This window comes from Cuculus canorus, chromosome 2 (assembly GCF_017976375.1).
Source record: "Cuculus canorus isolate bCucCan1 chromosome 2, bCucCan1.pri, whole genome shotgun sequence".
Taxonomy (NCBI): Eukaryota; Metazoa; Chordata; class Aves; order Cuculiformes; family Cuculidae; genus Cuculus; species Cuculus canorus.
The window spans coordinates 77135690-77151829 of record NC_071402.1 but is presented as its reverse complement, the minus strand read 5'-3'; the positions used below and the strand labels follow the sequence as shown (position 1 = coordinate 77151829).

Genomic DNA, 16140 nt, shown 5'->3' with positions numbered 1-16140 from the left:
CTAAATTTCCACTGAGATTTTACTGTTTTCCTCGGGAAGTATGTGCCCCGGTTTTAGTTGCTCACTTGTATCTGGTATGGTAGGTTAAGAACAATTTGTTGCCAACACCACTCTAAGTAATGGCATTTAATTAAAGTTGATAGACGTGCAGTGTATGGAATTATGTATGATGCCATGGGATGTGCATAGCAACATAAAAGTACTACTTGTGACATTAATTGAGGTACAATTTTTCTTATTTAATAGGTTGCAAGAAGATAGAGGCAATGTGTGTTTCTATAGACTATGTACTTTAGGAAGCTCTGTGGTACTAAGATACTTTTGTGAAAGATTTCAATCCAGGAGAGGATTTATTTGTTTGTGTAGGTGCAGTCAGACTTTCTCTGTTTATCTCATCAGGGATTCCTAGCCTTACCTCAGTTCTGTTGTTTGTCTGTATTTGAAGATTCAAATGATCATCAGCACGGCAATTTATTTTTGAATAGCATATTTACAGTCAAAAGCTAAATGGTTTTGCTGTTACTATTATGACCTTAAGATTCTTGGGCATTCAATGAATACACAAGGCTGTTCTGCCAAAATTTAGATTTATTCTTTTTTCTGCAGCAGCTGCTTTTTTCTGTCTCTACTGATTTTGCTGTGTCTTTTGCTCAGCATCAATACACATCTCTCTGTCATTTATATTCTTGAAGTAATCCTTCAGTCCTTTCACAGAGTAAAGTGAGATCAGCTCTGAATATCAGCCAGATTTCTTTTGACCTGTTTCACCCTCCCCCCACCATTCAAATCATAGAATCACAGTATGGGTCAATACAGACCACCAAATATATACAAAGCATAAAAATAACCAAATACCCTCTTACTTGGGATGCCCTGAGCTCAGGAGTTTATAACCTCTCCGAAGACTGTGATGTTTTCCATCAGGGCTTATTCAGTTTCTGGACCACTGTGAAACATATGACATGACTCAAGTCTTATTTAATGCTTGAAGTCAGGGTGGCTGCAGAGGGCAAGTAAAATGTATCGCTCATACTGAAAAGGCAAATATGACCATTTGCCATCTATGGAATAATGAATATTTTTACAGGAAAAAAAAAAACCATGGTAGTGGGCAAATACCACTTTTAAACTTAAATTGCTTCAGACTCTAGCAGATACTTTATCCCTTAGTTAACAAGAAGTTCCTTCCTTTACAAGCTACTCTCTTGAGTGATTTCTCTGCATTACTGTGATCATTATCTCTCATCTTTCTGTTGGCTTCCCACACCCTTTCTGGTGCTAAGGACTGCCAGACTGGTCATTTCACTCTGCAGTGCCTTTGCACGTGCACCTGCCTTGTCATCTTTGCTCTTTGTAGCACAGACCAGGAAGCTGCACTTGATGTGGCTTTACTTAAAATTATGTTGATGTTGGAGTGTAGTTTCTGCAGTTTTCCACAACAGATTTGCTTAATCACAATAAGTAGAAATTTGATTTTTTTTTAATTTTGATGTTCCGTTTAGCTTGATTCAGATAAATAGTAGAAGGTTGTGAAGTTAACATAACATGGCATGAACTGATGAAAATGACTGTAAACAGAACAAATAAGACAAATGATGAAGTCGAGTTTGGTGATTATTTTTGTGAATTGTGAGCAAATACTATTTCTACTTTCTGTCATCTTGCACTGTGACAGCTGCTTGAAATCTAAACATATGGATTTATTCAAATATTAGTCATTCTTACTGCTTCCTGAACAAAGAGAAGTAAGCCTATTAATTTGTTTTTTGCAAGAGTTTCTTGATGCGGAGGCATAACATAGCAGACTCTCCTGACTCTTACTTGAATTCATCTTTTATTCTTTCATTCCAAAAGCAACCCTGTGGACCTGCACCTTTGTCATCACGTGAGGGAATATCCAACAGAGTTGTTTTTTAAATTTAATGTGGAGAATAATTCTAAGCTAATGATTGCTTGACTCTGCTGATTTGCATATCTTCCCACCTTCTTTTGCATCTCCTTCCTTCCATCCCTAAATTCTGATAGCACCTGGCAGAAGACAATTAAGTGGGAAGTAGCAACAATTAAATCAAGCTAGTAATGAAGCTACTGCTCACCTAGTCTAGCCATTTTCATGCATTGGAAAACCAATATTATTCTTTTCTTAAGTTTTCAGCACATCTCTGCTTCCTGCTTGAAGTGGAATTTACACACAACTGTTCTCTTCCAGCCGTCTCTGCAGGGCAGGACTTCAATAACGTGGGCAGTGAAATCAGAAGAGATCGGTTTATACATCCTAAGAAGAGCAGAGTTCCCTCAATTATCCAAAGACAGAGAGAGAGTGGCTGCTTAAACCGGTCACTTTAGGGCATTTGTTAGACTAGCAATTTGTATAGTAGGACTGAAAGAAAATAGCGGAGGCATGAGTCATAAAGTATGCTATGACATGAAAGAGGGAATGCAGAAGAGAACAGAAAGGAGTAAATAGGAAAGAAAGATAAATGATAGAGTCAAGAGAAGAAAAGTGTATTTTGGAGGCAAAGTAAACTTCTAAGCTATTTTGATAAAATAGGTTTGGGGCTTTTCTTCATTTAGTTGATTTGAGATAGGTGGACAGAATGGAGCTGGAGAGGGCTTGGTAGCACATCTACTAGAGTAAAAGTACACAATGAGCTCTATTTGCTTGTCTGGGAAAAGGCAAATGGACAGTCGCAAACATTACTTCCCAAGTACTTGATTGTTATGTTTACTTAGTAATACTACGAGGACAGCTGCATCTTCTCACTAGACAGGTAAAAAGGGTGCCCTCAGATAGGCCGTGGCAAAGAACATGTCTGACCTGCCTCACTTGCAATGGAAGGAAGTGAAGCTGGCTGAATGAAAACTTATGCTAGGCATCAAAATGTGCATCGATGCAATTGTCATGGTAGAATCCAGTAACTTAAAGAATGCAGGGGAACAGAATAGCTGTTAAAGCTTTTGCTTTTACTTTGAAACTAAACATTAATGCTGTGTTTGATTTTGTTTGGTATTTTATACTATCAAAATTTCTCAGCACTTACGTGCTTTGATATAAGTGTGCTGGCATAGCAAATACTACGCCACTTTAATTTTACATTCTTCAGAACTTTAGTAATATTTTTTGTTACAATCCTTCCTGTAGTGAGGATATTCTTTTGTGTGAACAAGGCCAGAATTTGAATAATAACTCTTGGAAAGTTGATCAACTGTCACTTCGGCTTTTCAGACAATTGATTCCATTAGGCGAGAGAAAAATGCTCTATGTGAAGTAGGCATATCTGACATAAGTGATTATTGTTAGGTGATTTTTAATAGTCCTATCTGCAAAGAACAATGATGAAGACGTTTGAGTACTGGAAAAACATGCATAGAATATTATTAACTATGATTACTGATGCGCTATTAACATTCAGTGAACAGTGATGTTTTACTCTACATCAGTCTTGAGTGTTATCCTTGTCCTCTGGATAGTCTTACTTGGAGTAAGGAATGTGGATTTAAGTAGGCTTTGTTTTGACTGTCAGTAGACATTTAAGTTTACACCGGCTAGTTCATGCTATACATACCCTGTATGGACTTTTCCGCCTTACTCAGTGCAGGACAGAAGTTATTCCATGCCAATAACAAGAGAAACAAAGGGGAATAATCCAGCTGATTTATGTAGAACGGCCACCAGACATTTCCTTCTTCCTTTAAAGTTATAGTTTGCCTCATTTCAGTGATTTGAAAGTTTAATACCTTCATATATCTTTGGCTTGTTGGTCAGAGATTTTAGGTAATGGATAGGATGAAGACTTTTGAATTCTTCCCTCTATCCCTAACATTTCTTCCTTTTTCTCAAATACCAAGTTCTTCAGTGGCTCTTGGTGGCTGCAAGTAGTGACCCAAGTAATTTCCACTGCTGTTTTTCTGCTGGGCAAGACATTATTGGGATGTTATTCAAGGGGCTCTCTCCCATACATCTGCTTTATGGTGAGATCTTTTTTGAAAGAAAAGAGGGGAAAAGAGATAATAGGTGCATTTGTGTGGACACAGGAATTTTGTAGCAAGTGGATTCTTGAAATATTTCTCCTTCAGCTTTTGAAAAACTTTAAGAAAAGGGGCAAGAGAGCTATTTCTCTTTACCTGTGAGAACAGTTTAATTCTAAGTAAGACAAAAATGAAAGGACACCAACATTTGGCAGATTTACAACAAACAATTCCCTTAAAGTGTTTCAATTCTGTATTTGATAAATCTGTTGCTGCTGTAGGACGGCAATGTAGCTCTTTAAGGAATAGTGGGAATTCTACTTGAATTGATTTTGCTTCTTTTTTTTCCTTTTAATTAAAAAAATATTCTCTTGTCTATAAAGCTAAAAACTCTTTAGAAGCGTATTTATAAGCTCTGTGGATAAATCTTATCTGGTGGGACTGCTTTGGCTTTCATGACAGAATAAAAGGAAATACATTCAATTAGTGGCAGGATTTTTAACACTGGTTTTGTAAAAAAGACAACTGAAGTTTCCCTTTTGCACATCATTATCTGCAGATATTAAACTGTCTTCACTCCATAACAACATACTTTGAATTTGCTTTATTTCACAGGTATGTACCACGATGGTTGACTTTGAGTACAAAAGCTTTTGTCACCACATGGTCATCTGTGGAACTTTGCATCTTTTTTAAGTAACACAAATTGTTTTCATCTGTGAACATACTTAGATCAGCTTTTTAATAACACATTTGAATGCTGCTGAGAGGTCTACATGAGGTATGAGCGGTTTTCACGTAGGCCTAAATTATTTAATGTGTTTGGAAATTCCATTCCTGATGGCTCATTCAACAATGTATTTCATTAGAACGAATGAAAGAATGAGTAGGTGTTACTAGAAAAAATTGAACTGCATAAGCTGGTATAGTAATATTTGTTGAACAAATTTTAATTTTATTATAATTTATTCTAAAAAGAAGTCAAAATAAATGGTTTCTTTTATTTTGTTTCAGGAACTGCAGTTTGAGAGACTGACTCGAGAACTTGAGGCTGAACGTCAGATTGTAGCTAGCCAGCTGGAGAGATGTAAGCTTGGATCAGAAACTGGAAGCATGAGCAGCATTAGGTAATGTATGAATTGTTAATTTCTTTGTGATGTAATGAATTTTGTTGCTGTTACAAATCATCACTGAGAACAAGATTGATCATCATCTTGTAAAAAAATTACACACCAGGGAGCATGAGATTTTAGTAGAGTTGGAAAATTTGCATTTGGATCTGCTTTTTAAAATGAAAAATTCAAGAGGCAGCCTAATTTCATGCAATTTGGTATCTATGTTTTCCAGTAACAAAATAGTCACATTTGGAATTCATTTATTTGCTGTATTCTGAATGGATTAAAAGCAAAATTCCTATTTCCACTACCAATACAGCTGTAATTCTCAGCCACAGCTTTTTAGCTTCCTATTTGCAGAGATGTATTGATAAGTTTTATTATAATTTCATCATTCAAGGTATTAAAAGTTGAGAAATAATTACTTAAAACTGATGACCTGACACCAAAATGTAATGGTAAGATAAGAATCAGTCCTTATTTTTTTTCTAAAACATAGGTTTTCTTCAGTTTAAGAAATTAGTCTGGTACGTGGTTTTGATGATGGCAAGATTATTTAAGAAACTGCAACAAAAGGAAGCTTATTTCTTGGTCAGTTTTGTGCGAGTAAAGATTTGGTAGTTTTGACCTTCTTGATGCTATTTTCTTTATTTTCTTGTGTAAACATAATAAAAGATGATAGTACATGAGTTTCACGGATCAAGAAAAAATACGTTGTATAAACATATCTTCTGTTTCTGTCAGTGGGAACATTGTGATATCTTTTGACTGCATAAGATCACATATGATATGCTGTACTTAGTGCCAAGTTTTGTGTGGTACTAGTTGGAACTACAAAAAATATCTGTAACTACTGGAAGAAACTCTTCCGTGGTTTAAGCAATTTAGACTACAATCAAATAAATAATTGTTTTCCATGATAAGTAGGAAATAATTTTTCGGTAGAATTCCAAAGATGCAACAAAACTGCTGAATGAAGCAGTTCAATTAAAATTTATGGAGTCAGAAGAATCCTTCCCTAATTCAGCAGAAGCTCTACACAAAGTTGACTTTAATATAAACATTCTTAATAAATCTAGTGAGAATTAATTCCCTTAGATAAAATCTTACTTTATTCTATATCATCTTCCCCACCAACTAGTCTTATATTAACATTAGAGAAACTGTATTACTTAGAATTATTTAAGCACAGAGTAGGTAATATTTGGCAATGCAGTAGAGTTCTGGATTTGCACGTGAAGCGCACTCTCCCAGCACTTGAAATTTTAAGTATGGTATGAGTGCATTTCAAAAAAGCTATATGAACTGTGCTTGACTATTACTGAGCTATGTTTGAGTAATACTGTTATTTTAGGATTATTCCAGCCAGTGATCTGGAGGTTGGGAAATTTCTTCTTTGGAAGCAAATGGTTTCTTGGTGAACTTCTTTCCTACTGATAAAGTTATACCTTGAATCATCAGTTGTATCAATGTCACTCAGCTGTTTCTTAAGAGATTCCAGTTATTTGAGAAGTTTAATATTTTTACTCCTAATCTCTCTGTGGAATGAATAATATCTCTGTGGAATTCTCCTGGAATAACTGAGGAGATTTCGTGGAAACTTATGACATCTGTGATTTTCCTCAGAAATTCTTTGTGCGTTTCAACTAAAAACATTTTAAGAGATACTTGAAATACTGTTGTCCACAAGATGACGTTGAAAGCTTACAATTCGATACCTGTTCTTAAACTTTGCTAGTGATTTGAAAAAGGGAATCAATAATAACTAATTTTCGTTTTTGTTTGGTCTTTATACATATTAAATGAGCTTTAATTTTCTGCTAGTTTTAAGAATACTAAATCATTATGGGAGAGGGTAGAGCTAACAGGACTATAAAGTGAAGTCAAGTATCAAGTCTGGCAGCTATACTTACTTTCCAGTGCTCATTCAGATTTGATAATACTCCTTCGACACATAGTACAGTGAGACAGAGACTTGGAAAATAAAGAATTATGTATTGGAATAATATATGTTAGGAAAGGAAGTTATCTAACTTGTTATAGTCTGTTAGAGTCTGTGGGGGCAGAAGAGCCTTGCTCAAAAATACTATTTTTCATAGACATGATGCCCTGTGACGCTGAGCTTTTTAGGCAGACTTGCTTTGAAACAAGATGATTAATTTCATGGCAAATAGTAAATGCTTTTAGATACAGAGTAATTTGAAAATTTTTCCTTCTTTATATTATTGAGCTACTGAATAATTAATTGTTTCAAGTGTGCTTTTCCGGTGGAATATAAACTAAAATGAGAATTTATAGCTGTTGTTACTAAGCTTTTATTGGTAAAGAGCTTTTTGAAACAATCTTGAAATCAGTTGCATTTATTTTAAATACCGTCATTATTCAAAGTGAAATCCTACTGTAAGTCTCCAGTAGAATTGAATGTATATCCCTCAGTGATATACATTTGTCTGATGACACCGAGGTTTATTATTCAGGTGCTTTTCCTTATCAAGGAATAATCAAAATGGACATTTTAGTATTGGGAAGCTAGATTTTTTTTTTTTTTCAATTCAAAATAATTCACTGAAATTATCTAAAAGGCGCTTTTTTTTTTGTTGTTCATGTTTGTTACCTCTGTCTATTTAAGAACAAAATATTTAGAACTAGTTCAGGGAGCAGCTATCCATATTTGCAGTTTCATTTGGGTTAAAACAGCTCACAGTGGTGTTTTCTGCCATATCTAGATCTAACATCTTAAAAATACTGCGGTACACATAAAAAGTACTTACAATACCTTTCATTGTGGAGACAGCAGGAAAACTGGTCTCTGCTTTTCCTCCTTGGGACAGTAGTTTCATGGAGTCCTCCTTTGAGTCTTCTCTTCAGGAACAGGTTCTTGGCAGTGAATGGAAGGGAGAATCAATGGCTTCCAATAAAGCCAAATAAAATGCTTTGGCCAATGAAGTAGGACAAAACTTAGGGAACTCTTCCATGACAGGGTTTCCCTGTTGGCAAACTCTGAACAGTTCATTACTCAGCCTGCTGAGTATTAAAATTTCATCTTGCATTGCGTAAGGAGCCTAGTCATGTTCTATACTGCTCAATCCCTGTGGCTGAGCTGCTTATTCCCTCTGGGCCAGATCCATCATTCTGTCACTCCTTTTTGTACGGAGGGCAATTATATGCCTGCATATCTTTGAGGTTTTCAATCTCTGATAATTTTAGGCACATATTAATGTATTCAAATTTCTGAATTTCCCTTGGCCACATCATGTAGTTCCTCAGAACAGAAGCTGATGAAAGTCAGAGTGGGTTTATTTTTCCTTCCAGAGATGAAAATAAGATCTCCAAGGCACTCTGAAGACTCAGATAGATGTTTTCATTTTTCTTTTGAAAGAATTCAAGGAAAATAGTGCCACCGAATGGAGAGACTGAACAAGCAAGAAAATAAATTGCATGCATATATGTGTAACAAATATGGTAGGTGTGTGTTTACACAAATAAATATCTTGTTGACTTCATTGGAGAACTGTAGATACTTGTTAGTTAATCCATTAAACTTGAATATAAGTTTCTGTTTCGTATTCTTTATCACTCTTTTATGTGCACAACTTACTTGAGTGTAGCCAGTAGATCAAGGTGAATGATTCCTCCCTTTTGTCTGAAATTCATGAGGCTATATCCTGAGTACCCTATCCAGTTTTGGGCTCCTCAGTATGAGAAAGACATTAGCATGCTGGAGCAAGTTCAGTGCAGGGTTGGAGAAGGTTGGAGGCTAGAGAACAAATGGTGTATGAGAAGAGGCTGAGGGAGCACAGGGTTTTAGCTATAATAAAAGAGTAGTCAGGAGGGGTCTTTTTTCTGTCGACAACCAGGAGGATGTAGAGAAGGCAGGACAAGACTTCTCAGAAGTGCATTGTGGTAGGCTGAGAGGGGACAAACACAAGTTGAAACATGGAAAATTCTGACTAGATGTAGGGAATATACTTTTTCACCGTAAGTTTGGTTAAACACTAAACACTAGAACAGTTTGAACTGAGAGGTTGTAGAGTTTTCATCCTTGGAGGTGTTCAAAAGCTGCCTGGACATGGTCCTGGGCAATTAGCCGTAGCTGGTTCTGCTTGAGCAGGGAATTGGACCAGGTGATCTCTAGAGGTCTCTACCAACCTCAGCCATCCTTAGAGATACTATAATTGTAACTGTACAGGGGCCTAAAAAGAATTATCTAGTTGGACCTGATTTGTGCTGGGGTCCTTCTAAGCAACCTCCAGGGCTCCTTTTATTTTTATTTCCACATAAATACTAGAAAAATAGTTGTATTAGATTTCTGTATATTTTTTTACATGCAATTCTTCTAGTATTTCAGAAAAGAACTCCCTGTCTAATCTAAACTAGTGAATGTATGGTTTGCCTTTACCTGTGAATGTAGATGTCAAGAAAATCAAAGTTGAAAAATACATCGGCTCTAGCGTGTCAGCTCTATAGAAAATATGAGCCAAAAGAAAAAGATACAATTCTATTATATTATGAGAGCAAAACAGTTGTTTCTATGCGAAGAATTTGATCAACAATCACATTCAGAAAATAAAGCCACTTTCAAGTAAAATTTATACACCATAACTATTGGAAAACTTTTGCTTATGTTGTGGTTCTTCATAAACTCAGCATTTTGTCAGTTAAAAGATTCAATTTTTTCAGATTGCTTTGGTTACAGTCATGTCTCCAAGGACTCCTGGGAAGCTTCTAAATTTAAAACAATAATAAAAAAAACCCCTTTTTGTTAAATGGAAAGTAGAAAGTTAAATCTTAAAAAGAAAAAAGAATGCACAGTTATTTCTGAGCAGAAATGAAAAGGATCACTATTTTATCATTACTTAAGAAGATGCCAAGTGTGATTTTTGTGCTTGCTTTTTTGAACATAAGCTAATAGCATGATTTTAATAGTCACCACATTCAAGAAATGTAATCAGAATTTTTAAAGTGATGCTCTTTAAGAAGGCTGGAATTTCAGCAGTGGACAAAGATTTTGACAAATCTTTTCATGTCAAATGCTGTAGCTCAAAACTTAATCTCATTCTGCAATGTATGTTTGCTCAGTAGTTTAGGAGCTGAAGAAGCTTAAAGTTTTGTCACACTTTGTTGCTCATCTTTCGTGTGGATTGTGTGAAGCTTAAGTTGTGCTTGGATGAACTTTTGTCTACTGACTAAATAAAAAAGTTAAACTGAAATAAAATTAGAAATGGGAGTAAAACAGGCAGATTTTTGAAAATGTGAATTTCTGAAAATGCTAGTCCTAAATTCTACAAGTCTGTTGCACTGGACCTGTTGATATTTGCTTGTGTCACTTGATTCATATCTTTACTGTGTCTTTGATGGCAGTTCAATTTAAAAAACCCTGAACAGGTATGTAATTTACATTGGGTCCTCAGTAGGAAAACTAAAATGAAAGTTGGGCTTTGCATAAAATGATATTTTGGGATAATTCAGGTTTAGCTGCATTGAGGAGGAATATTTTGTCAATGCTAAGCATGATACTATCTGATATCTTTCCAGATCTTGGATGAAGCTTATGTGTTATTTGTTCTGTGGTACAACAGAATATCCTGGTGAAAACATATTGTAGGTTTCAAGGTAATAGAGAGAAAAAAACCCCGTTTTTTACTAGGACGCCAGCTTTCATGTCAAGTGCTTATTCCTTTTTGGTTATAATGCTACTTAACCAGCATGAGAATGAAATGAGCTGGAAGGAAACATTCAGTTAGATCAAAATTTTGGGAAAATACTTGTTATACCATAATGTTTTCCTTGAATTCTTTGCTTTATTTGATTTATTTGCTATCTGTAAAAGGCATAACTTTAAAAAACAAATAAACAAGCAAGCAAACAAACAAAAAACAAACAAAAAACCCTAAACCAAAACAAATGGGATTTTCTTAGAAAAAGTTGAAGAGAAGATAGTTTTGTTACATTCAAAATCCTTAAGGAGTTTATTTGGGCAGTCTTCAAAGAAAAGAAACTGAAGCAGTCCTTGTCAGACCACAACTAAGATTGAACAGTGTGGTTTGAATTCTTGGCCACTTTAATAAAGCGGTTCTTTTTTCTCATATCAGTATTCAACCTATAGTTTATATAAGTCATTTAGGGATTCTCCTCCCCCATACCATTCAAATTCTGCAACAGTCTTACTTACTTATGGCAAAAATAATTGGTGACTTTCTAGATGTTGGGTTGCTAGATGATGGTCACTGTGCTGATGCATGCCTGCTAGGTAATAGCCAGAACCCGGCACTCCTGAAATTCACGCTACTGATTTAGATGCCCTAACACAGCATTTAGGTACTTCTGAAATCTTTGCTTAGACATAAGGAGTTTTATCAAGTACGGTAAGTTGTCAAGAAGCTGAATGGATATATTCTACTTGTTGTGACAACTATTGCAATATACAAAGCCTAACTTACTGTAGTAAGTTTGCTGACTTCATGTGTGCCACCGCAGGTAAGAGTGTTCAGATTAGACAATATGTTTTAGAAGTTAGAGAAGGTGGTCTGGGAAGGGCTGAGGTTATTATTTTCAATACTCCTGTTTCACCTGGTACTTGACTATTGTTTGATCTTTTGTCTGTGGGATGTAGAGACCTGAAGGGTGATGGACTCTGTATCCTCTTCGACTTGGTCAGTAAATAAAAAGTAAGAAAATGAGATAAAGTACAAAGTTGTAAAACTTTTAGGTATTTTCATCAATGTAACGTTTGTGGGGGCTTTGTTGTTCTCCACAATGAGGCAAATCAAGAAAACAGATTAATCCTGTTGATCCTCTACAGGGAACTGACTGGTTTCACAGTTTTGCAGTAGATAAGCTTCTGTTGCTGAAAGGCAAATTTCCAGCACATGTCCAAGCAATCAGGTCTGGTGTGACATTCTTTTTTACAGTATATCTGTATCTTTCATAATAGTATTATGGGTTGTATTATTCCAAGATACGATATGTCTCTGAAGGCACCAACTCCAACAAGCCTTTTAAAACACCCCCTCCACAGATGCTCTCCCTCTTCGTCTGCTTGCCAAATACTGTCCTGAGATATCACCTCCGTGAGAGCAGTAACACAGTAATGTTCAGCGTTGCCAAACTCTTAACACTAGCATGTTTATGAAATTAAGGTATTATCTTCTATTTTAATCTCATTAAAGTTATTGTAAAGAAGCTGTGACAGCAATGATACAGATATTTTTCTCTCTTGTGCCCTAAGAAAGAGCCTTAGAGGTCAAAAGCCTTATCTGGGGCTGCCAGGTGTCACTTAGATTCTCTCTTAGTTAGATCAAGCCTTTCATTACTTCTTCTGTTTCACTGATACCAGGAAAAAGAAAAAAAACAAAACCACAAATTAAGCAGAATGATGACAACAGAAAAAACAGCAGATAATTTACATACCAACATTTACGGATATGTAAGGCAATGAGGACTGTACTCAGTATTGTATTCTCTACCTTAGTGCACTTCTGGTAGGATTCTAAGATAACCTGAAAACTCTTTCCAATTATTTCATTCACAATTTAAATGTGTTATTGCAAGCCTGACACTTGAATATTGCAGTAGTTTGAGAAAAACGTGGAAACACTGATCTTAGGAAATACATTTTTTTAATATAAAACTTAATATTATGTCTTACAGAGTGAGGTTCTGTGTTCAGACTACTTTTGACAAGTCATTTGTTGATACATTAGAGCAATACAATTTACCATTAAGGACAGATAAGCACTATAATAGATTGCCTAAGGAAATCGTAAAAAATATTGTTTGAAGCTTAAGGACATGTAGAATATCTATCAAGAATGGGACACAAGTGACAAGACTATTTCTCTAGAGCCCTTCTAGCTCTCCTTTTTATGATACCTTGCTGGGCTCTGCTTCAACAATTTGGTAACTTTTCTGTTTGTCCCCATCCTTACTTATCAGATGTTGAAATGTTTTTGAACCTTGAGGAAGACAAGATTGAGGATAATGCTGAGGGAAAGTGCCTTGCTGTTTCAAAGTTCTTGAATTTAAGAGTGTTTTCAGGCAAGTTTGATAAAACTTGACCAGGAAAGTTCATTTTTTGTGCTTACTGCTTGTGAGTTGAAGGTACTGTGGTACCTTTTATATAATGCCTTAGAAGTAGCTAGAACAAGGTCTTTAACATGGTGACAGTATTTCATGACCCATGGGCAATTGACACCAAACACTGAAGTAGAGTATTCAAGGTGCTTCAGGGTGTGAGTTCTGAGGAATCATGGACAGAGATTGTAGTAGCATCTGTCAATAATGTTGCCCGCTGGTTTGTAGTAAACCAAAATTTCAGTTGTTCCTTATTTTGCCAAGCTACGCCTTCTGGTTTGGATATTTCTTTCTCAAGATGCAGATACTGAGGTTTTGAAGGGAATTTCAACTAACTGTCATCATGATTGTTGTTGTTTTAGATTTCTACCAGAAGACTTTGCTATTCACAGAGGAACTAAACTTACTTTTCCACAAAGTTAAAGAGATAAATACCCATTTTCCTACGATGTTTATTGCTGTCTGCCTAATTTGGTGTACAATGGGACAGAATACTGGAGCTGGGAGGAATATCTGTTCAGTGTTATCTCATCATTCCCTCTGTGTTTTCAGGGTATCAGGGTCCTTCTGAGTCCAATGGCAAGAGGTCAAGAAGCAGATCTCCCTGTCCATTTAGCATCCCGGTTACTTGCATGTGAGGGGGAAGAAGTTGGGGAGGAGAAACCTGTGTTCAAAACAGAGATAAGGCACCTGAAGGAACCTAGATGCATTCTGTAAGGTAAAGATGTTCACACACCAGAATCAGAGGGATTGAGAACCGAAGAGTGGATGGAGCAGGGTGAAGGAAGTAAGACGGGCAGAGTCTAGAGAAAAGCAGTGCAGAAGGATGAGGCAGAAGTCAGGGAACCATATTATGCACTGCTTGCAGATGCAAAGGACCGAAGACAGAAGTTGAAAATACCCATTTTTGCTGGCTACTCAATCTGAGATATCTAGGACTAATTGCTGAGAATAGAGGTGTTACTGACTTCATTTGCTGCTATGAGTAGTCATCACATCTGTATGTCCGTTCCCGATCTGGATATTAAGATCTCTGCATGCCTGTGATGCTGTGCAGAGAATACCTGACAAGGATTCAAATGAATCTTTAACAAGAGAATTAGGCAGCAGAAGTTGATACAATTCCAGTGGGTTGCCTTCGGTTGTTGTAAGCAGCTAGCCATTTCTTTTCTTGATGCACATTTTGCAAGTTATGAAACTGCATTGGCCCTGTAGACAGCAGTGTCCCTCCACACAAACATAATTTATACCCAGAGCAGTTTAGAAATGAAATGGTCATGAAATAGAAATTGTGTAACAGTACATTTTTACAAGGAGTAAGTTAAAATGCATCCAATTAAAAGCTTCCCAGAACTACAGGTAAACCAATTTTCTTTTTTTTTTCTTTGTCCACAGTTGAAGACAAAGCTTATCTTGTTGCTCTTCTTAAGGAAAAAAAATCAACTTTGTGTTGTGTTTCAAAGAAATATTGCAGTTTGGGCACAGTATTTTCTCTCCCTTCACCAGTCTTCCCTGTTGCTTCTCACCATCTGAGCTTGTGTAGGTGACCTTGATTTCTGTTGTGAGCATACTCTCTTTTGATACCTTTCTTGTTTTCCATTGCATAAGTTTGTTTTGCTGAACTTGCTAAATACTGTAATTTGACAAAATAAAGCCCTTGCTTACCTCCTGCTCTCAGCATTTTCATGCTTTGGCAAGTCCTGATCACCAAGTGCAGATGTGGGAACAGTTACTAATGCGTCCTGCCAAAGCCTCATCCAGGCAAGTTTATCTGACTGTAGCAAGTTACTAAGTTACTTTTGCTTTAAGATGACTTTGTCTGGGGTCTTGTTTTTAATAAAAGCGTAGAGGATTTCCAATGCAATCTTTTAAGAAAGTGGGGATTTTCAATGAAAATGGAAGTCACTGATCAGTGATAGCTTTACACTCATCTCAATAGTGGGGATTTCTACTGTCACATCAAAAGTGGATTCTCATCCATCTTGATGCAAAATAATTTTGTTGTATTTAGCTATAGTGTTTGATACGGGAAATTCATGACTTACTAATTCATTTTGAAAAGATTTGGGTTTAGTATTTTTCCAGTCTTTTTTCCCTTACTTTAGAAATAAACAGTGCTATTACTCTTTAATTATTTAGTGGTCTGTGCTTGTCTAGGTGTAATAATGGGCACAGAAATTGGTCTTTTTGTTTGAGTTGTCTGTGTATGTTTCTGAGGGACTAACATAGCACATCTTAATGGTGCTGCTACAACTGTGACCGCTTCATAGCGGAAACTGAGCTATTCATTGCTTTATACTTGAGTATCAGAATTGCACAGGAAGTATTACTAATATATTTAGCTGAATTCCAGGAATGGCATGAATGAACACAGTTCTGTTTCCAGAGGCATCTCACAATTTGATAGCAACGTACTTTGAATGGCTAATGTTTTATGCTTTCTAGGCATGTTGCCACTTCAGCAGCTATGGAAGGTTTTATAGATTTTATAAGTTAAACTTAAAGGGGCTTTTAAATCCCTCATGCTTTCAGCTCATAGTAGATGTAGTCTCAGTTACTACTAATAGCGCATAAATATTCTGCCTCCTCCTGGCTTTCGTCTACCCCTTTTATTTTCACGTTGTTCTTCCACACTGCTCATTTGCACAAAGAAAAGATAAATTTACATTAAAAAAAAAGACTCTTGTGCACCAGCTCTCTACTGCTTAGCTTTTTATAGAGCAATAACCCCCAAGTCCCTAGGTACAGAGAAGGAAGATACAGTGATACAGTACAACTTTTACAATTTTATCCTCTCTGTTATCTTGAAAAAAATAGATCAAGATTAAATAGTTGTATTTTATTTTCATTTAAATCTTTGTTTTGCATTTTATTTTACAAGTCTTTATTATAAATGTTATCGCACAAGTGGCTGTGAATACAGCTGCAAGAGGATTAGCATCAAACTAACTACAGTGTGACGTTTGCCTGATTTCAAATATCC

At 36.1% G+C, this 16140-nt stretch overlaps 1 protein-coding gene across 7 annotated transcripts in view; it reads left to right on the top strand.

Annotated features, from left to right (window-relative positions):
* Positions 1-16140, top strand: part of CTNND2 (catenin delta 2) — a 662788-nt gene that overhangs the window by 237435 nt on the left and 409213 nt on the right. For all 7 annotated transcript variants that reach the window (XM_054059035.1, XM_054059034.1, XM_054059037.1 and 4 more), the window contains one exon: positions 4984-5096. In XM_054059035.1, coding sequence (XP_053915010.1) covers positions 4984-5096 — 113 coding nt within the window. The remainder of the gene's footprint in view (positions 1-4983; positions 5097-16140) is intronic.